At 49.0% G+C, this 20,692-nt stretch overlaps 1 protein-coding gene across 2 annotated transcripts in view; it reads left to right on the forward strand.

The window, feature by feature from the left end:
• The first annotated feature begins 272 nt into the window (after positions 1-272).
• Positions 273-20,692, forward strand: part of Entpd3 (ectonucleoside triphosphate diphosphohydrolase 3) — a 30,989-nt gene continuing 10,569 nt past the window's right edge. The window contains exons 1-5 of one of the 2 annotated variants that reach the window (XM_006244097.4): positions 273-459; positions 1,164-1,215; positions 4,987-5,114; positions 17,087-17,204; positions 18,669-18,819. In XM_006244097.4, coding sequence (XP_006244159.1) covers positions 1,176-1,215; positions 4,987-5,114; positions 17,087-17,204; positions 18,669-18,819 — 437 coding nt within the window. In that variant the 5' untranslated portion in view covers positions 273-459; positions 1,164-1,175. Of the gene's footprint in view, positions 644-1,163; positions 1,216-4,986; positions 5,115-17,086; positions 17,205-18,668; positions 18,820-20,692 lie in introns of both variants that reach the window. The other variant, NM_178106.3, reaches the window with a different exon arrangement.

The raw sequence follows: 20,692 nt of genomic DNA on the forward strand, positions 1-20,692 counted from the left end.
GTTAATTGAGGCGGAAAGACTCATCTTAAACGAGGGTGGTACCAGTGTGTCAGGCTGGGGTCTCAGGTACTGACTGCTGACGGTGTGGCCGCTGTCCAAACTCCTGCCAACGTGCCTTCCCGGCCATCAAGGACAGTACCTACAACCGTGAGTCACCTTCAGGTCCCTTTTGTAGGTAGTTTGTCATAGCAACGAGGGAATTAACTAATACAAGGCCAGAAAGGATTGGCTACCCCCCACGTGGCAATGATTTCCCCCTCCATCCTCTTGCAGGGCAGGCTGGGGTGAAGTGGAAGGGAGGAGCCTGGGAAGGTGAAAGAGGTCCTGGCCTCCGCGCCGAGGCGGCCCCAGCAGGCTGCGCCACCCACGCCACCTCGCTCCGCCTCTTAGGCTCCCGCGCCTCCCGCACCCCAGAGGCGCCTCCGCTTTTCAGCGATCCGCAGCGAGCGCAGCGCGCAGGTAAGGTCTGGACCGGCGCGCAGGAGTGGGATGGAGCAGGCTGCGGGAGGCTTGAAGCAGGGAGAGAAGGACCCGGCACAGCTTCCCACAGAGGACCGCAGGCTGGAGCCGAAACCCGGGGAGCTGGGCACTGTCATCTGACAGGCACAGGACACCGCGTCACGAAACGCCCCAAGACCTGCAGGTGCTGGGGACGGGCCAACTCCTAGATCCCCACCCTAATCCCCAGGACCTGACAGCTGTCTGCCGGTGTTCGGCTCCGGGAGCTGGAGACACCCCTCGGGTCTTTAAGGGTGACTGCATGCTGGCAGCCACCAGCACACACCAATGCGAACCGGCTTTGCTGGTGTGCTTTGAAGTACAGCCCAGCCCCAGCCTTGTGTATATTCCTAAGAGGGGGTTCGCTCTGCCCCGGTGCTGTTCACAGGTGGAGAGACCCAAAGGAGAAAAGAAGAAGAAACACACGCACGGTTTTGTGGTTTTATTTTCAAAATTGCTCTCTAGTTGTAGTTTTAACCAATCCATTCTTCCAGCTTTACGTTTGGGGAGGGGATGCTGAGGTTGGAGCTCCAACTTCCATCAGTCTCTGAAGTTCTGGTTTGACCGCACTGTTTCTAAAAAGGCTTCGATTTAGATGACGGTGTGCTCAGTATTAATACGTGCAAACTTAGCCACACGTTCATTCTGTATTCTTACCCCTACAGCTCGGACTGAAGATGTTTACGGTGATGACCCGCCAGCCCTGTGAACAGGCAGGTAAGTGTCCCTCACTGGATGGCTAGCATGGTTTTGTCAGATCCGGGGAGAATCCCAGCGTTGGTTAGTAGCTCTCCATCGTATCGCTGTGAATTGGCTGTTTATCATTTATCCCGGACGCCGTGGCTCACCTAGGTTTCACCCTTGGCATTCTTCAGATAAAAGTAATGCTTCTCCACAAGGCCGCAGGAAACAAGGGCTGACACGAATGCTTGGCTTAAATGGTTTTTCCTGTTTGTATAATCCATTATTTTGGCTCTTGTGGTTTCCTTACCTAGCTATGTGTAAGGTTTGTGTTATGTATTGTTGACGTGGGGATGAATCCTGATAGAGTTGGAGTGTCCTGAGTACTATGATAGGTTGCACAGGAACACCTCTCCCCCTCCCCCTCTCCTTCCTCTCCCCCTTTTTCTCTCCCCCTCTTCCTCTCCCTCTGTCTCTGTATTTCCTTCTCCCTCTGTCTCTGTATCTCCCTCTCATCTATCAGTCTGTCTCTGTCTCTCTGTGTCTGTCTGTCTCTCCCTCCCCCTCCCCTTCCTTTCCCCCTCCTCCTTCCCCTCCCCTTCCTCCTCTCCCATCCCCTCCTGTTCTTTCTTCCTCTCCCTCTGTCTCTATCTCCCTCTCCCCTCTTCCTCTCATCTGCCAGTCTGTTTCTCTGTCTCTGACTATCTCTCTCCCCTCCCCCAACTTTCCCACACACTTTCAAGCATGCCCAGCTTGGTTGCCTGGCTTCCCGGCTCCCCAGCAGTTTCCCCCCTCCCCCATCTATTTCTGTGGAGGTGGGAGGCATCCACTCAGCTAACCTCACCTCCTCTCCAGGCTCGGGTAGGCGCCTGCAATTAACAGTGTTTGCCCAGCCCTTCCACATCTCTTTCACAGCACTAGGCTGTGTGTCTTCATGAATGAGACCCAGCCTGGTCTGTCACTTTGTAATGAGCTTTTTTTGCTGGGTTAAGTGTTTGCTGAAGGTAATCACAGCTTTTCACTTGGAAAGTGCTGAAGCTGGAGGATCCTGGAAGCCAGCCCCTGGCTGTGGTCAAGATACTGCTTACATTCCACACACCCCTCCCCTTGAAGAGGTTCCTTAACTATGCCCTAAACTGCTGACTCTTGGCTTCCAAAAGGGCATGACTTGAGGGCAAAAGACCAATTTATACTTATATGAATATTTTTGGAAAGAGCAACTAGGACTATGGTTTCTATTGCATTGCACGTTTCCCCCAAAATGCATTGGAATTTTAACAGACACCGTAACATTCCACGTACAAGCTAATCAGTTACATTCTTTCCTTGGGTAGATTAAACTTGGCAGGTTAACACTATCAGGTCTTGTTGGGGGTTGGGGGGTCCCTTAAGCCTCTGAGATTGCCACTGATGTGGTTTGAAAACAACTGTGAGCTCATCTCTGCAGATTCACTGCTTCCTGGCTGGCTGGGGACTTTGTATTCAGAAGCACAGAGAAGCGGGGTTGGGGATTTAGCTCAGTGGTAGAGCGCTTGCCTAGCAAGCACAAGGCCCTGGGTTCGGTTCCCAGCTCAAAAAAAAAAAAAAAAAAAAGAAGCACAGAGAAGTGATCCAGGGCCCCTTCTGATGCTCCGAGGGTCAATGCCACAGGATTAGGCTCTCCTCCAGGTCTATATGGCCGCTTGAACTTTCGAGATGAGTCACCTCACATGAACGGGTTAAGTGAAGTGGGATGGGTTTCCAGAAGTGCAGTTTGGGGTCAGGCAGTAAGCTTTGAGTTTTGGTAAATATTGACAAACCATCTTCCAGTCTTCCGTGGATGCCTTACCTGTTCACACTCCCCCACCCCCACCCCCACCCCGACAAGGGAGGAGAAGGTGGTGTTAGGTAGTCACCTTTGCCATCAGGAAGTGTCTGTCATTTGTCCTCATTAACAGGCAGAAGGAATTGGCTCTTCTGGACAACCCACCCCACTTTCCGCTGACCACTTTTCATGCAATGAGCAAGGCGATGCAATTGGATATGGGCCTGTGTCTAATTTGATTACGGTGGTGGTGCATGAGGCCTTTGTTTTCTTCCAGGAAAAAAAAAATGTAGAAATAAAGAGGAAGTAAATCACAGGCCTTAGAGTAATAAGAGGGAATGTTCTGGAATAGGGCTGAATGCACTCATGGCTTTGGAAGGGATGGGGTTGTAGAAATGAGATGAAGGACCTCATCCCGAATCCACAGGGCCACCGCCGTGAGGGACTAAATGTTTGAAATACGACCGAAGAGTTGAGTGTTTATTTCAAATAGTTTGCACTTAAACAGCCAATTTTAAGAGAAATATTGATATCTCCTTATCTTCTGTTATGATATCACGTTTCAGCCACTAAGTACTTTTTTGTATTTATGCCTTAGAAGTTCTACCAAGAGAATTATTTAGATAAGGTTTGTTTGTTAGTCTGTTTTTGTTTTTTTTAATACACAGGGTGTCTTAGTTAGGGTTTCTTTTCCTGCACAAACATCATGACCAACAAGCAAGGTGGGGAGGAGAGGGTTTATTCAGCTTATACACTGCTGTTCATCACCAAAGGAAGTCAGGACTGGAACTCAAGCAGGTCAGGAAGCAGGAGCTGCTACAGAGGGCATCGAGGGATATTGCTTACTGGCTTGCTTTCCCTGGCTTGCTCAGCCTGCTTTCTTATAGAACCCAGGACCACCAGCCCAGGGATGGCACCACTCACAGTGGGCTGGGTCCTCCCCCTTCATCACTAATTGAGAAAGCACCTTACAGCTGGGTCTCATGGAGGCATTTCCTCAAGGGAGGCTCCTATCTCTGTGATAACTCTAGCTTATTCAAATGGACACAAAAAACCATCCAGTACACAGGTTCTCGTGTAACCCAGGCTGACTTTGGACTTTCTCTGTGGCAGAGGCTAGACTTGAATCCCAGATCCCTCTGCCTCCGAGCTCTCCACTTTTGGAGTGCTATAACCGTAGGTCGGTAGTATCAAGCCCAACCGACTTCAATGTTTTAATTAACTAGCTTTTATATTTGTAAAACTACAGGTGATTAATAGAAGGAAAATTGATAGGCCTTAAGTTATACTCCCAATCTCACCTTCTGAAAGCTGGGGATTATGTCTTAATGTTTTGTATGGAATTCTTTCATTTATTTGAGACAGGGCTTCATGACGGAACCCTAGTAAGCCTAGTGGCCTACACTGAACTATGTAGACCAGGCTGGCCTTGAGCTCACAGAGATCCACTTGCCTCTGCCTACCAAGTGCTGGGCACCACCAGGCCCAGCACAAATACAATTATCAAGAATTACAAGATTCAAAAGGGGAGTTGTACCAAAGAAGCTGTTTTGCTTTTTGCTTTTCAAGTTTGCCCCCCAAAGGATTTTAAAGGACTGTGGAGTTTTGACAAATTCGGGCGCTGTCACCCCCCCATAATCCTGTTAACATGGGGAGCACACCAATCACTACAGAAGATGCCCACCTCTCCCTCCCCATGAACTCCCTCCCCATACCTTCAGGGGTTCATTCTTCCCATTTGTGCTGATTACCGGCTTTATAAACAGCATGGTTTCCACTCGCTGAGAACTACGGTCCTAACTTCTTTCACCGAAATTAAGGAAAAGATTGTATCATGCTTTCGTAGAAAACCCAGGTTTTCAATGTGCACTTAAAATTCCATTTTGCATTTACATATTTACTTTCGGGGATGAGTGTGTGTGTGTGCGTGCGCGCGTGTGCATGTGTGCGTGGAGGTCAAAGAACAACTTTTGGATCTCGCTGTGCTTGGCTCCTCACTGCAGGCTTCAGGGCCCTCTCGAGGACTCCAGCCATCGTCACCTTGGTGGTCCTGCTTGTGAGCATCGTGGTACTTGTGACACTTACACTCATCCAGATCCACCACCCACAGGTTCTCTCTCCAGGGCTGAAGGTAAGCCAGAATGTGGTCAGCGTCGGCCATCCTAAACCCCACAACTTAGGGGAGGAACTCTTCCTGCCTCTGCTGGAGAGAGCAGTGTGAGACCCAAAGGGCAGTCTGGGGCTGCTGTGTTTGTGACGTTCGAGGTACAGGTTGAGTAGTGGTACCTTGTCCAGGGCCTGGGTGGCCTTGTTTCACTTCTGACTATAGGATACACTATAGAATGTGCACCCAAGAATTGTGGGTCTTGTTCACTTCCCACTCTGGCCAGTTTATAAGTTCCTGGAAACTGCAGTCTGACTGAGTGAACAGTGGGAGACACGTCTTCCTGGTTTTAAGAGTGTTGAGAAATCTGCTTGAGCCATATTTGTGGTCTAAGGTCTTCTCTCAGGTCTGGGCCATATGTGTGATACCTCCAACCCCCTGCAAAACCACTGAGGACTTAGTATGTAGGTCCAGAGACCTCTCTGACTTCAGCCCCGAGTAGCCTTGTGCTTGCCTGCTGGCCTTCACTCTGAGAGACGATGGTAGAGTAGGGAGTGGGCCTCGAAAGAAAATGATGGTCACGGAGCCCTTCAGTCATTTTGGAAATCAGTCAACAAACATTTTATAAAATACCCTAAACGGTGGTATTTTAGGCGCTGGCAGCCACTCAGAGCCTCCGCTCTGTTGTCACTGGGCGTGGGGCTCATTAAACATGTATGAAGTCTCGTTAGCCGGAGGGGGCTCCATTAGGAGCCCAGTCCTCTGCGTTATGTGACTCTCCCTTGACCTCACATTTTCTCTTCATCTTCCTGCCACCAGCAACTGCTCAAGGGTTGTGTTTGGAGTAGACATTTTCAGAAAACAAGGAAGTAACACTACCTCAGGTCCCATGGCTTTGTCTGGTATTCTGAAGGGTTGACGTAAGACCTTTTCATTCTGATGTCTTGGTTGTTTTTGAGTTAGGGTCTCGTTACACGATAGCTCTGGCTATCCTGGAATGCGCTCTTGACTAGTCTTGCCTTGAACTCAGAGATCCATCTGCCTCTGCCTCCCTAATGCTGGGGTTAACGATGTGGAATATTTTACTTAAGAGTCTCAGCGGCTAGACGGATAGCTCAGTGGTAAAGAGGGCTCGCTGCTCTTGCAAAGGACCTGAGTTCAGTTCCCAGGGCCCACGCTGGGCCACCTGCAACCTCTTATAGCTTCAGCTCTAAAAGATCTGCTGTCCTCTTTGGGCCTGCAAGGGTACCTGCACTCACACGCCCCTCTACCTCATACATGTACGTGCAATAAAAATAAAATAAAACACTTTTTTAAAACTCAGTCCTTATGAAGAATGTAAAGGAAAAAACTATTTAACCTAAGCTATAGTCCAATGGTGAGCTATACTGCCCAAGGCATCAGCTGAGGTGAGAGAAGCTGTTTTTCTGTGGTTCTGACTCTGCCTTATTCTCCAAACTGAATAACCTGGACTTCAGTTAAGATCGTCTTCACACTTCACATGCTCTGCGTGGTTCAGTGAGCGCTGCCCCCACACACTGCTGTTTTTTTTTTTTTTTTTTTTTTTTTTTTTTTTTTTTTTTTTGGTTCTTTTTTTCGGAGCTGGGGACCAAACCCAGGGCCTTGCGCTTCCTAGGTAAGCGCTCTACCAGTGAGCTAAATCCCCAGCCCCGTCTCTTTTTTTTTTTTTTTTCCCCGGAGCTGGGGACCGAACCCAGGGCCTTGCACTTGCTAGGCAAGTGCTCTACCACTGAGCTAAATCCCCAACCCGCTGTTTGTCTCTCTTAACCTTTATGTCAACTGCAGAGATGGCAGAGCCACCACTGGTGACCCCTGTTTTGCAGGCAAAGCGACAGACATTTGTCTATCGAGTCGCAAGACTAAAACTAAGATCAGTCCTTGCTTCTCCCAGCCAGGCTCTCTTCCCTCCTCCAGCTTCTCCTGACCCTGAGTTCTAAACGGAGGCTCAGGAAGGAGAGCTCGGCCTCAGGTGAGAGCTGTCCTAGATTGCTTTCTATTGCTATAATAAAGAAACAGGGGCTGGAGAGATGGCTCAGCGGTTAAGAGCACCCGACTGCTCTTCCAGAGGTCATGAGTTCAATTCCCAGCAACCACATGGTGGCTCACAACCATCTGTAAAGAGATCCGATGCCCTCTTCTGGTGTATCTGAAGACAGCTACAGTGTACTTATATAAATAAATGAATAAATCTTTAAAAAAAAAAAAAGAAACAATGACCGAGAGCTGCTTGGAGGGGGGTGGTATTTCAGCTTACAGTCTATCCTGAAGGGAAATCAGTCCTGGAGCTCAAGATGGGACCCTGGAGACAGGAACTGAAGCAGAAGCCATGGGAGACGCTGATTATTAGCTTCCTCCTCATGGCTTGCTCCCCGCGGCTTCCTCCAGATGACTTGCTCAGTTTGTAGAGTATCCTTATCCACCCCAGGAACACTTGCCTATGAGTAGCACCGCCCACAGTGGGATAGGCCCTCAGACATTAGTCTACAACCAAGAAAATGCTCATTAGACATGCCTACAGGCTAGTCTGATGGAGGCAGGTCCTCCATTGAGGTTTCCTCTTCCCAGAGGAGTCTGGGAAGTTTGAGTCAAGTTGACAAGAAGACAATGAATCCAACCAGGACTGAGCACAGGAAGCAAGGGATGAGAGAGGCACTGATTCAGGAAGCCTTGTAGAACTCCGGGATGGGAGGGAAAACTGAGACCACCTTAGAGCCTGTAAATAGAACCGCACACCTGGGCCCCACATTTCAAAAGGACCAGCTCTAACTGGGCTTCGAGTTTGTCTCTATAAATGAGGGGACAGGCCTACCCTGAGCCTACAGCCCCCCTTCTAGAGCATGCTGTGGTTCTGATCCTCAGAAGTCAGGGTCTCAGAGGGTGGATCTCACCACTGGCCTGAGGGGCGGGCACAAGGTAGCTGCTTGCAGGAGTTGGAGCTGAAATGTCCAGTCCGCTAGTGGCGCGCACCACTGTGACGTCACGGCGCAGTATTCATCGCGCATGCGTTTGTGGCAATACTGGTGCCAGCAAAGGCGTTGGGCTGCCAGCCAAGTAAGAGGACAGAGAGACGCGTGCTAGCATTAATAGATGACCATGTGGCTGGCTTGTGTATTTTCATACTGTGCTTTATTATTATGGGGTGTGTCATTACTATTTACTAAACAGCTGGCAAGATTGCGTACACCTGTAATCCTAACACCCAGAAGCCAGAGGGACAGAAACAGAAAGAAAGGATTTTCAATCCATTTGGAAATAGATGCTGGCCCTAGCCACAGTTGCAGGGCACAGGAAGTGGCCTGATTCTGACGGTCATTTTGCTTGAGTGGAATGAAATGTGAGCACACGGATGCTCTGGGCAGTAGAGGCTGGGACAAATGACTGACAACCGGCCATGGGAGTTCCACACACAGCATTGCTTGGGGTTAAGAGCTCCGTGTTTTGGTTTTCTGCGGTATGCCAGGGGCGGGGTATGGAGCTGCAGGAGTGCAGCTCGGTGACTGAGAGCCTTTTAGCCACGGTAATATTTATGTTCTCATGCCGCAAGCCCTATTCTGCTTGTGTGCATGGGTAATGAGGCACCAGCTTCCCCTGCGCCTACAGTGTTGATTACTCTCCCCCTACCTTGAAAGGGTAGACACCTGCTCTTAAATCCAGCCGCGACTTGCCTGACCTTGACTGATGCAAGCTTAAGAGTAGAGCCATTAAGAAAACCTCCATCGTGGGTCAGAAATGTCCCCAGTTCCTTGTATTACTGGTCTGACCTGCTCCACAGCCTGGAGAGTAAACATGATGTCGTCACTTTCTTTCTCCACTCAAGCTCCCACCTGCTCTTTTACCACAAATTCCAAAATCTCTCTCTGAGGGTTTTCCCTCTCTCCCCAATCATGACCACCTATGTTTGAGGCTTCTCCACCTGTTCCCAATATCCCGGTGCCGTTTCTCCTTATAGCCGCTGGTTGTCACCATTGCAGATGGTCCTGTAAGGGTTCAGGGATGGGCTTTCCCTCTGTGAGCTACTCAGGCCTGTTGGGTAGAAGACCACAGGTGTCTTCGTTCCTGTGCCCATCCTCTACTGATGTCCCCTGAAGTACAGTCACTGAGTCTGGCTGTGCGAAGGTCATTCCTGTTAGCACTCATGGAGTCTTGTTCAGTCGCCTAGATGAGGGTACCTTGTGGCCCATGCTATGCTAATCTTGAGGCAGCAAGAAGTGGATGACTGATTCCTCCCAATTAGAAGGAAGTCCCTGATTGCTTCCTAATACAAGCTGGTCCACTTTCCAGCCAGTTTTGCATGCTCTGTGGGTATAGTTTGAGGAGATCTTTTGTTCAAGCAAAGGCAGCGTATATCTCACAATCTTAGGCCTGTTACTCTGCAGTGCCCCATCAGACCTGGTTTCCTAAGACTCTGGGAAAACCTGAAGACTCTGAGAATAGACAGGTCTGAGAGTCAATGAGGCCTAGTCTCAGGGCTGTTCTCCTGTGTCTAATAAGATGGCCATCACACCAGCCTTATGAAGGCAATACAACTTGTTAAAGCACCAGGTAGAGTTAGTTCCCGGCGTGCACCTGCCCAGAAGTCTGTGAGTGCTAGGAAAAAATCTAAGATGACTGACCTATGACCTGTCACCTGTCACCTGCACTTTTGCTTTTGGCAGATCACGCAGTATTCGAGTGTTGGACCACAGGCTTGTGTGGAAGACTGTTCCAGTCAGGCAGTGGTGGCACACACTTTTAATCCCAGCACTCAGGAGGCAGAGGCAGGCAGATCTCTGAGTTCCAGAACAGCCAGGGCTACATGGGAAAAGGAGGAGGAGGAGGAGGAGGAGGAAGAGGAAGAGGGGGAGGAGGAAGAGGAGGAGGAGGAGGAGGAAGAGGAGGAGGAGGAAGAGGAGGAGGAGGGGGAGGGGGAAGAGGAGGAGGAGGAAGAGGAGGAGGAGGAAGAGGAGGAAGAGGAGGAAGAGGAGGAGGAAGAGGAGGAGGAGGAGGGAGAGGAGGAAGAGGAGGAGGAAGAGGAGGAGGAGGAAGAGGGAGAGGAGGAGGAGGAGGAAGAGGAGGAGGAGGAGGAAGAGGAGGAGGAGGAGGGAGAGGGAGAGGGAGAGGAGGAGGAGAGGAGGAAGACCTATTCCTTTTTTTTTTTTTTTAAGTCAGTGTCTCTCTGTGTAGTTTGGGCTGGTCTGGAACTCACAATGGTCAGCCAGCCCCTGCCTCCTGAGTGTTGGGGTTAAGGGCATCTACTGCTATGTCCAGTGGAACATACCACATACACCATCAGAACCACATTCAAACCATGCTTCATTTTGACCTCACACTGAACAGAGGGTTGCCAATAACTGGCTTTGGCATCCATGTGGTGGGTAAATTGTTGGGGGTCGGTGCTTAGAGGTACTGACAGTGGGGATGTGGGGTGTGGTGGGTCCAGATACCTACAGGAGCTGCTGATGAAGGCAGCTAGCAATTAGAGAAGTTACTCAGCAGACTTTTCTCTGAGGGAAGAAAGCTTGATTTACTGGGGCCAGCACTCCCTGTGGCCATCAGGAAAAACTATAAACTCTTTTAACTCTTTGGGGCTGGAGAGAAAGAGAAGGAAAGAGAGAAAATTCACATACACACATACATGCACACACACACACACACATACACACACTGAGTGGATAAAGCAAAAGGCGGAGTACAATAACTTAATACACATAAATATATACATACATATATACATATATACAGAACTATAGATAGACATATACACATTTCACATATAGAATGGTTAGAGCAAAGCAACAACAAGCAGGCTCCAAGCATTTATATATATACATATGTACATACATACACACAATTGAGGGATGGAGCAAGCTTCAGCATATAGCCAGACACACGTGCACATACACCACACACACACACACACACACACACACACACACACACACAGAATTGATGGGTAGAAGTTGATGGAATAGTGTTCCAGCCCCCCCCCCCCTTTATTCTTTCTTCCATAGCTTCCACAGCTAGCAAAATGTTCCAAGCAGTATGAAATTACAATGTGATTATGTTTTGGTTTTCTTCTAGTGAATGATTACAAAAAAACAATGTGTTCTCCAATACCTTTACAAAAAAATAACATTACGTAGTACAGGTAAAGAAAACAAATTATTCCCCAAAACCCACGTACGGTTGCAGCTAAGCAACTTGTCAGAGATTAACGAAATGTAAGCAGGCAGGGTGCTTTTCTCAGCCAGCTTCTCTTCCTGGCAGGCAGCAAATTTATGGTTGCAGAGGAAGGAGTAATTATTTTATTATTTATCTTTAAAACTAATCTCGTAAGAATCTTAAAAGAATCACGAACCTAAACTTTCATGTAAAAAAAAAAAAAAAAAAAAAACCAGTCATATCTACCTTAAGTCCTCAGAATGCTGGGGTTGGGGATTTAGCTCAGCGGTAGAGCGCTTGCCTAGCAACCGCAAGGCCCTGGGTTCGGTCCCCAGCTCCGAAAAAAAAAAAAAAAAAAAAAAAAAAAGAAGTCCTCAGAATGCATATCCGCTCGTCAGCAATTCTTATTAAATCATGTCAGGAGGCTGAGGGCAGAAATGGGTACAAGAAACCAATCCTCACCAGTCCAACCTCAGTGAGAGTCACGTCAGCCAGGGCTGCCTCTGTTCTTGTTCCCTGGCTTAACTAATAAGAGTGTGCCTTTTCGAACATCAAATTGTTCCCTGAGAGTTTCTAATCAGAGCCAGGAGCAAAATCATCTCGACCTGCCTTCACTAAAAGTTTCATTTTTCCAAATGCTTTCTAAGGGCAGCGGTCACTGCTGACAATCTACATCTCTAAGTTCTCCCCTGGGGTGGTGATGGAATGGCTAATCTGCCCCAGTGGTTATGTCTGTAAGAGACTGGGCATTAGTGCCGTGAGCACCAGAGACACTGTCCAGGGAGGGAGTGTGCACCCCTTAGAGTTTTCACACACTTCTTTTTCTTTAAAGATTTATTTATCTATTTTATGTGTATGAGTGCACTGTAGCTGTCTTCAGACATACCAGAAGAGGGCGTCGGATCCTGTTACAAATGGTTGTCAGACAGCACGTGGTTGCTGGGAATTGATCTCAGGACCTTTGGGAGAGCAGTCAATGCTCTCAACCGAGGAGCCATCTCTCCGGCCCCTTTCCTACGATTCTTAGATTAGGAGGAATGTGAGAGCAGCAAGCAGAGCGGAACTCCATAACAGCACGAAGTCCTCAGGACACAGTCCCCGGGGCCGTGCCACGCTGAGGCTCACCCGTGTGGCCGTGGTAACCTATAGGCTGGATTCTGTGAGTTCCGAAGCCACTTGCCACTCCTTCTGTATGGCCCTCGGTGGAGAGTGACAGTGAGTAACCATCACCTGCCTAGCTGAGGTGGAAGTTTCACTCTGTCCCTCTCCACCACATCCACAGTGCGCCCAGTGATTTAAGCAAATAATCTTCAAATGTGGGTTAAATAGATTCTTCCACTTTGCACGTGACAGTGGGCATCTGGGGAGACGTTTCAGCGGTTAAAGCGATCCTTGCATGAGAGTGTGAGGAGAAGGCGCCACGGCACCTGTCTGGTTCTACCTCTGGGAGGTGGAGATGGCCAGCTAGCCTGGCATTGGCGAGTGCCCGGCACGCGAAAGCCTTTGTCCCCCCCACTGAACTAGGTAGAGTGGCTGGAGAGGGGCTCAGTGGTGAGGAGCACTGACTGTTCTTCCGAGGGGTTCAGTTCAGTTCCTGACACATGGCAGCTCACAGCCATTGCAACTCCCCTCTCAGAGGATCTGCTGCCTTTCTCTGGCCTCCAAGGGCACCAGGCGCCGTACGTACATGGCACACAGACATACATGTAGGCAAACTACCTGTACACACAAAATAAAAATAGATCGTTTTTTAAAGGATAAAGAATAATGAAGGAAGAAACCCAGTGTCAGCCTCTGGTGTGCTCACCGTGGACACACATACTTGTACACACATGCATGCACACACACACACACACACACACACGCAGCATGGACACACATACACATGGACACAAATTCACGAACACCACATATGTCAGTAGAGGTGGGTTAGCAACAGAGTTGCAGGTCCAGCCACTGTTCAAAGCTCAGTACTAATTGGCATTACAAGGAATGGCTACTCTGCCTTCTTTCTGACCTCACCCTGGTACCCTGGGGATTCACACTCTAAGAAAGCTTGCTCCCTTTGTGAGGTTTCAAGTGTGTGTGTGTGTGTGTGTGTGTGTGTGTGTGTGTGTGTGTGTGTGTGTGTGTTAGTGGCAGGACCAGTGACAGCTGTGGCGGTCAGCTCCTCAGTAGGGAGGAGGGAAAAAACAGGCTGATCCTCCCTGGCCTCTTCAGGGCCTGGCTTCAGTTTCCACCTGCACTTTAATCTCACTGGGAGTCTCTGCCCGGGACAGCTCTGAACAATGGCAGCCTTGTCTGCCACAGGGGTCAGGTCTGCATCCCTATCAGGTTCATCAAGCTCAAGGGCTGGGATTAAGGAGCTGTCCAAGAGCCAACGCTACTGGTTTTCTCGTTCAATAGAGTGGAGAAGCTGTGATCCGGGAGCCGGGCAGGCGACTGCTCCAGAGAGGAGAGATCTGGAACTTTCCTACAGGCCTAGAACCAGAGAAGTGCTAAAGTGAATATTCCGAATTTCACAAAAGACATAATGGAGTTGTTACTGGAAGAGAGGCTTTTATGAAAATTTGTTTAGGAAAGAGCATTAAACGCACGTAAATCCTGTGTACATATGTGCAGTGTAACCGCAACCTGATTTAGAAACATGACTGGAGCTGGGGAGATGGCTCAGTGCTTAAGAGCACTGGCAGCTCTTGCAGAGGTCCTGAGTTCAATTCCCAGCATCCACATGGCGGCTCACACTGTAACTCCACTCCTGGTCTCCGTGGGCACCAGGTGTGCATGTGGTGCACTTACATACGTGCAGGTAAACACACATGAGATAAAAATAATGTCTTTTAAAACACACAACTGTCGCCAGGCATGGTGGCACCCCCTGTAATCCTAGCACATGGGAGACTGAGGAGGAGGGTCAAGAATTTGACCAGCCTGGGTGATGTAGTAGGATCTGCCTGTGCATAAATATATACATGCACACCTACGTGAACCTATGGAGCCCATATAGAGCAGGCTATCCGACATTAAATGTCATGAGGTGAAGACAATAGTTATACCTGAGCCACTGGTTCACCTTTCCTATCTCGCTCTCTCTTTATAACCCCGTTAATTTTATTGCTTGGCTTTTGTACCTGTGATATAAAGGCCCTCCATGTTAGACTAATACACATATACACACACTCAAATGTATTCACACATATAAAACATGTTTATACACATAAATATGAATGATATGGGAGGTGCTACATATAATGTTTGTGTGTACATATATGAATGATGTGGGAGGTGCTATATATATATATGTTTGTGTATACATATACACATATGTATATGAATGATGTGGGGAGGTGCACATACCCTGTGCACATGAGGAGTTCAGAGGACAGCTTTTTTTTTTTTTTTAAGATTTTTATTTATTTATTTTATATATGTGAGTACACTGTAGCTGTCTTCAGACACACCAGAAGAGGGCATCAGATCCCATTACAGACGGTTGTGAGCCACCATGTGGTTGCTGGGATTTGAACTCAGGACCAGAGGACAGCTTTGCAGAGTCAGTTCTCTCCTTCTGCCTTAACATGGGTTCCAGGGATCAATCAGGCCGTCAGGTTTGTCCAGAGAGAACTTTACCCATTAAGCTATCCGTAACTCCCCTTTTGGGACAAGTCTCACTCTGTGGCCAGGCTAACCTAGAGTGCAGCAATCCCACCTCAGACTCCCATGCATGACAAGCATGGCGGGCCCCACCCTTGGCTGAGAGCGACCTTTTTATTTTCTCGTGTGTTTATTCTTCAGAGACAGGGTCTCATGTAGCCGAGATTGGCCTCATACTTGCCATGTAGACCTTGAGCTCCTGACCTTCCTGCCTCAACTTCCCCAGTTGCTGAGATCATAGACTGACACTACCCCTGGAGTCCCCTGGAGTCCCCTGGAGCCCAGCTGACTCTGGCCTTGGGTCAGCATCCCTAATTCCTCTCCTAACATGAATTCTGTGATCATCCACTTTGGTCCAGGGATGCACTCGTTGCTGCCTAACCCCTGTTGGGCTGACCAGTCCACAACCCTAGCTCCTCCCAGCAGCTCCTGGCTGGGTACTTGTTCACTTATGAAGTACCGCAGGGGTGCAGCTGATCACCCTTTTGCCTTAACCGTGAACATTTACAAGGCTCTTCCTTGTGAGACGTTCCTATGATGTCTTCCCACAGCCTCTTTTGGTTGTTTATCCCCCACAGTAAGCCTGGGCATTCACAGAGACCTCACTGTTATCCCTGGCCTCTGAGGTCTCCATGAAGGGGGGAGAGGAATGAAGGGGGAGGGGATGAAGGGGGGAGGGGAACAAAGGGGGAGGGGAATCTGGGTGTTCACATGCTGGTTACCAGCTCCTTCACATTCGGTTCTCAAAGTCATCTGCATATTAGAATTTCCTGGGCAGGGAGTGCTGTATCTATTCTTAGAGATTCAGACTTCACTGGTCTGGTGTGGAGCCTCAGCACTGAGTATTTTAAGCTCCCTCCCTCATACGTGACCAAGATTGAGAGCCCGCCCACCTCCTCTCATCCCCTCTTCAGAGTCCAGGGAGCTACAGCTAGTTTGGGGACAAATAGTTCTCTCTTCTTCTTCTTTTTTTTTTTCTTTTTTTTTTGGAGCTGGGGACCGAACCCAGGGCCTTGCGGTTGCTAGGCAAGCGCTCTACTACTGAGCTAAATCCCCAACCCCTAGTTCTCTCTTCTTGATCTGTCTCTACCTAAATGAAACATGCGCGTTATGATAACCAAGGTTCTCCCTACTGCTATTTTGCTAAACGAACATAGTGTCTGTCTTAGCGTTGGTTTTACTGCTGTGAAAGGACACCATGACCAAGGCAACTCTTATAAGGACATTTAATTGGGGCTGGCTTACAGGTTCAGAGTTTCAGACCATTACAAAGACAGGAACATGGCAGCATCCAGGCAGGCATGGTGCAGGAGGAGCTGAGAGTTCTACATCTTCATCTGAAGGCTGCTAGCAGAATACTGACTTCAGGTAGCTAGGAGGAGGGTCTTAGAGCCCACACCCATAGTGACACACCCACTCCAACAAGACAACATCTACTCCAACAAGGCCACACCTTTAATAGTGGGCCAAGCATATACTAACCATCACATTCCACTCCATATACAAACTACAACAGTGTCAAACTGCCTTCTAAAACATCTCTACTCATAGATCAGCGAGTCCCCAATCCTCATCCCAGTCCTTATCCAGGAAGCTTCTCTTTCGTAGTGGACAGCTATTAATACAGAAATCCACAGTTGGTCAGAGTGCACAGGATGAGAAGCCGTGGAGGACTCACCCCCTTCCCACATAGCTCAGGAAACAGTGCAGAAGGGGCTGGAAAGATTGTAGGAGCTGGAGACTGGAGCCGTGTCCCCTGGACACATTGGAGCCATTGCACGAGTGAGCTCACATCAGAGGCATTGCACGAGTGAGCTCACATTGGAGCCATTGCACGAGTGAGCTCACAGTAGCTGTGGTCTCTAGCACATGGTGTATGCAAGGTCCACACAGTCACCATTCCAGCATAGATGGAGGAAAGTTAGAGGCCTGTATACCTGCACACATGCCGATGATACTGGACGGAGTGGCCTATGAAAAGAAAGCATGAAGTTGGCGGGGTGGAGGAATGGGGTCATGATAAGGAAGGGTTGGAGAAGGAATTGGGAGTTGATATGACCAAAATAATAGTCCACATGTGTGAAATGTATGAAGAATAAATAAAAGTGACATCCAAGTAATCCACAGTGAGATGAACGCCCAGAAGGGTCCAGCCTGCTGCCCACTCTTCCTTTTCCCTTCAGTATGGAATCGTGTTGGATGCCGGCTCTTCCAGAACCACTGTCTATGTGTATCAGTGGCCAGCAGAGAAGGAGAATAACACAGGAGTGGTCAGCCAAACCTTCAGATGTAGTGTGAAAGGTAAAGGAGGCAGGAGGCCTGGGCCGGGGGCAGGAGGCCTGGGCCGGGGGGCAGCAGGAGGCCTGGGCTGGGGGCAGGAGACTGAAGTACCGTGTGGCTGTCCATCTGTGGAGGCAGCTCTGTCCACTCCCTCTCATTCCGGCCCTCTGCCTTGGGGGATGTCTGGGCAGTGAATGGTGGAGATTTCCTTCTTCAGTGGTCTCCTAGGTGATGGTGGGAAACAGGAGTCACCCCTCCACACAGTGAGAGCAAAGAGTCAATATTTTCTTGAACAAATTCTCCAACATCCCAGTTTGTACAGGATGATGTGATAAAGCCAGGTAGTTCATGCTTATAGGGTAGGCAGTCTTGTAGGAGAGGAACACACACACATGTGCATACACAGACAGATAGATGGACAGGCAGACAGACACACAGCCATTTATGGTGGCTTTCCCGTAGCATCCAGAGCTTCAGGCACTTACACGGAGAGGCAGAGACCGTCCAGGAGACGCTGGTAAATGAAAACCCTGAGGGTCTAGGCCTCTGGGATGAGCTTGGGTTCACCAACCCTTGTGGCTGGCCACCATTCTGAGAAAACAGAAAACCGAATTAGTGCCAGAGGAGGAGCCACGTGTCCTCGAGGGTGTGACACTAAGCCAAACCCTCGCTCTGTAATTTCGGCTGGAGTCTGTGGTCTCTGCTCCCTCAGAGTATTTGTGGATTCCTGAGGTGACACCCTTCCCAGGAAAGATGGTGTTCTGAGGGTTCCATGAATCCATATTGTACCTGAGTCACAGATGGCGTCCAGGATGCCAACAGCCCCTTCCACTGACAGACAGCTAGCATGTGAGGTTGCAAAGTGTGCCCAGGTGTGCCAATGGCAGCCAGACCAACCTGGCTATCAGTCCTCAGGCACTACCCTCCAACTTGGGTTTGGGTTTTAATCTTTCTATTTCCTCCTCCTCCTCCTCCTCCTCTTCCTCCTCCTCCTCCTCCTCCTCCCCCTCTCCTCCTCCTCCTCCTCCCCCTCTCCTCCTCCTCCTCCCCCTCCTCCTCTTCTTCCTCCTCCTCCTCCTTTTCCTCTTCCTCTTCCTCCTCCTTCTCTTCCTCCTCTTTCCCTCCTCCTTCCCCTCCCCTTTCCCCTTGTCCTTCTTTCTCCTTCCTCCTCCTCCTTCCCCCCCCCTTCTCTCCCTCAATAGGATCTCTTTATAGGATTTCTTGCTGACCCAGAGCTTAGCCAGGGAGCCCCAGGGACCCTTCCCGTCTCTGCCTCCCGAAAGCCGGGATTCCAAGAATACAAGAATGTACCATTGCACCCAGCTTTTTGAATGAGTTCTGAAGATCATTAACACATGTCATATAAACAAATGGTGAACACCTTATCAACAGAGCCATCTCCCACCCCTGACTTTGTATTTAAAAGTCTTTTTATTGTTGTTTGTTCCAAGGAGTGCTAGTGAGTTCTGACTGTTTGCTCTTCAGGCTCGGGAATCTCCAGCTATGAGAATAACCCCCAAGATGCCCCCAAAGCCTTTGAGGACTGCATGCTAAAGGTCAAGGAACAGGTCCCAAAGCATCTCCACGAATCCACCCGAGTTTACCTGGGGGCCACAGCTGGGATGCGCTTGCTGAGGTAAGGGCTAAGGGCACAGAGGAACCCATGTGACCGACTGAAACAGCCAAGAGCATCATTTTGTTTGGGGGAGCAAACCCAAGAGAAGAAAGCCTATACTCTATGCAAGTTTAGGTTGTGAGAGCTGGGAAATTTTTAGCCAGTATTTTAACACCATGAAAGACATACTTCTAAAATTGGGTTCCTTCTCCATGGTGATTTTACCAAGAAATGGAGAAAAGCTCTGACATGACTTCTGATCGCTGGGTATCCTGTGCTTCCTTGGAGGGCAGTTATTGTTTTTGGCACCAGTAAACAGTCAACTAAAGTCTGTGGTAAGTTCAGGCCTTAGTCGCGGAGTCCCTGCCCCTCTGCAGAATGTTTCAGAAATGTTTCAGAAACCTTTGTAAAATGATACAATGTCTGCTCCTCACCCTAGTCAAAGCTTCTGGAGTTTTTAATGGAACAAACATCTCACTCCATCCACTCTGTTCCTGCTGAATTAGTAGACATGACGTTGATCCCGGGGACATTTAGGAAAAAAATACAAACCAAACTAAAACCGCATTTTTTATGTCTTTGGTCTCCTCCCTAAGGCCCCCACCCCCACCCGGAGCTGAGGACCCAATGCAGGGCCTTGTGCTTGCTAGGCAAATGCTCTACCACTGAGCTAAATCCCCAACCCCATGTCTTTGTTTTGTTAAGCAGAGTTTCACCCTATCTATTATTGCCTAGGCTAGCCTGCAACTCACTATGTAGGCCAGGCTGCCCTTGAATTCGAAGTCATCCTCCTGCCTCTACAGATTATAGGGGACACACACCATGCTAAGTTCAACCTCTTTTCTTGTTGTTATTTTTGTTGTTTCCTTGTGATGGGCATTAAACCTGGGCCTTGCCTGCTCGTCAAGTACATGCCCAGAGCCTTCTCTGGCTTTTCATTGTAGTGGTGTGTTGACTTTGAAATAGAATTTTAAAAATCATTTCCGGGAGGAAAAACAGAAATGTAAATCTGTCCACAGTACAGGCTGCTGGGTGTTGGAAGGAACTCTGCTCCTGATCCCAGCAGGAGAAAACAGAAAGACCAGGCGTGTTAACACCATCATGGAAAGAACCCCAGAGCTGGATGGAGCCTTTCCTGGTGTTTCTTTATCCTTACGGTTGCCTGGGGCAACCAGGACCTTTCCTCCTTCCCTCACTAAGCAAGCAGGCACTGGGCTTCCTTTTCCCACTAACAAAGGGATCTGTCTGTCTGTCTGTCTGTCTATCTATCTATCTATCTATCTATCTATCTATCTATCTATCTATCTTTTCCGAGACAGGGTTTTTCTATAGCCCTGGCTGTCCCCGGGACATACTCTATAGGTCAGGCTGGACCAGAATTCACAGAAATCCAACCATCTCTGCCTCCAGTTCTGGGATTAAAGGTGTGCACCACCTCCACCCAGCAATGTGATCTTTATCTAGAGCGGTGGCTCTCAATTCCTAATGCTGCTCAACCTTTGATACAGTTCCTCACGCTGCAGTGACCCCTGGACCATAAATTTATTTTCATTGCTGCTTCATAACTGTAATTTTGCTACTGTTATGAATCGTAATATAAATATCTATGTTTTCCGATGGTCTTAGGTGACCCCTGTGAATGGGTTGTTCAACCCTGGTAGAGGTCAAGACCTTCAGGCTGAGAACTGCTGGTCTGTAGGGTAACATGACAGATAGGAGCTTTGGTGACACCATGCCTGGGTGGCATGGTGATGCTATGCGATCAGGCTCTGAGGGTCAGATAAATGCTGGGGTTTGGCTGTCCAGGGACATGAGGACCCACATGTCCCTTCTTAGTGCAACTCTCTCAAGGAATTAGAGGTTGAGCCCTCCCTCTTCCCGTCCCCTCCTAAGC

The sequence above is a fragment of the Rattus norvegicus genome, chromosome 8 (genome assembly GCF_036323735.1).
Source record: "Rattus norvegicus strain BN/NHsdMcwi chromosome 8, GRCr8, whole genome shotgun sequence".
NCBI lineage: Eukaryota > Metazoa > Chordata > Mammalia > Rodentia > Muridae > Rattus > Rattus norvegicus.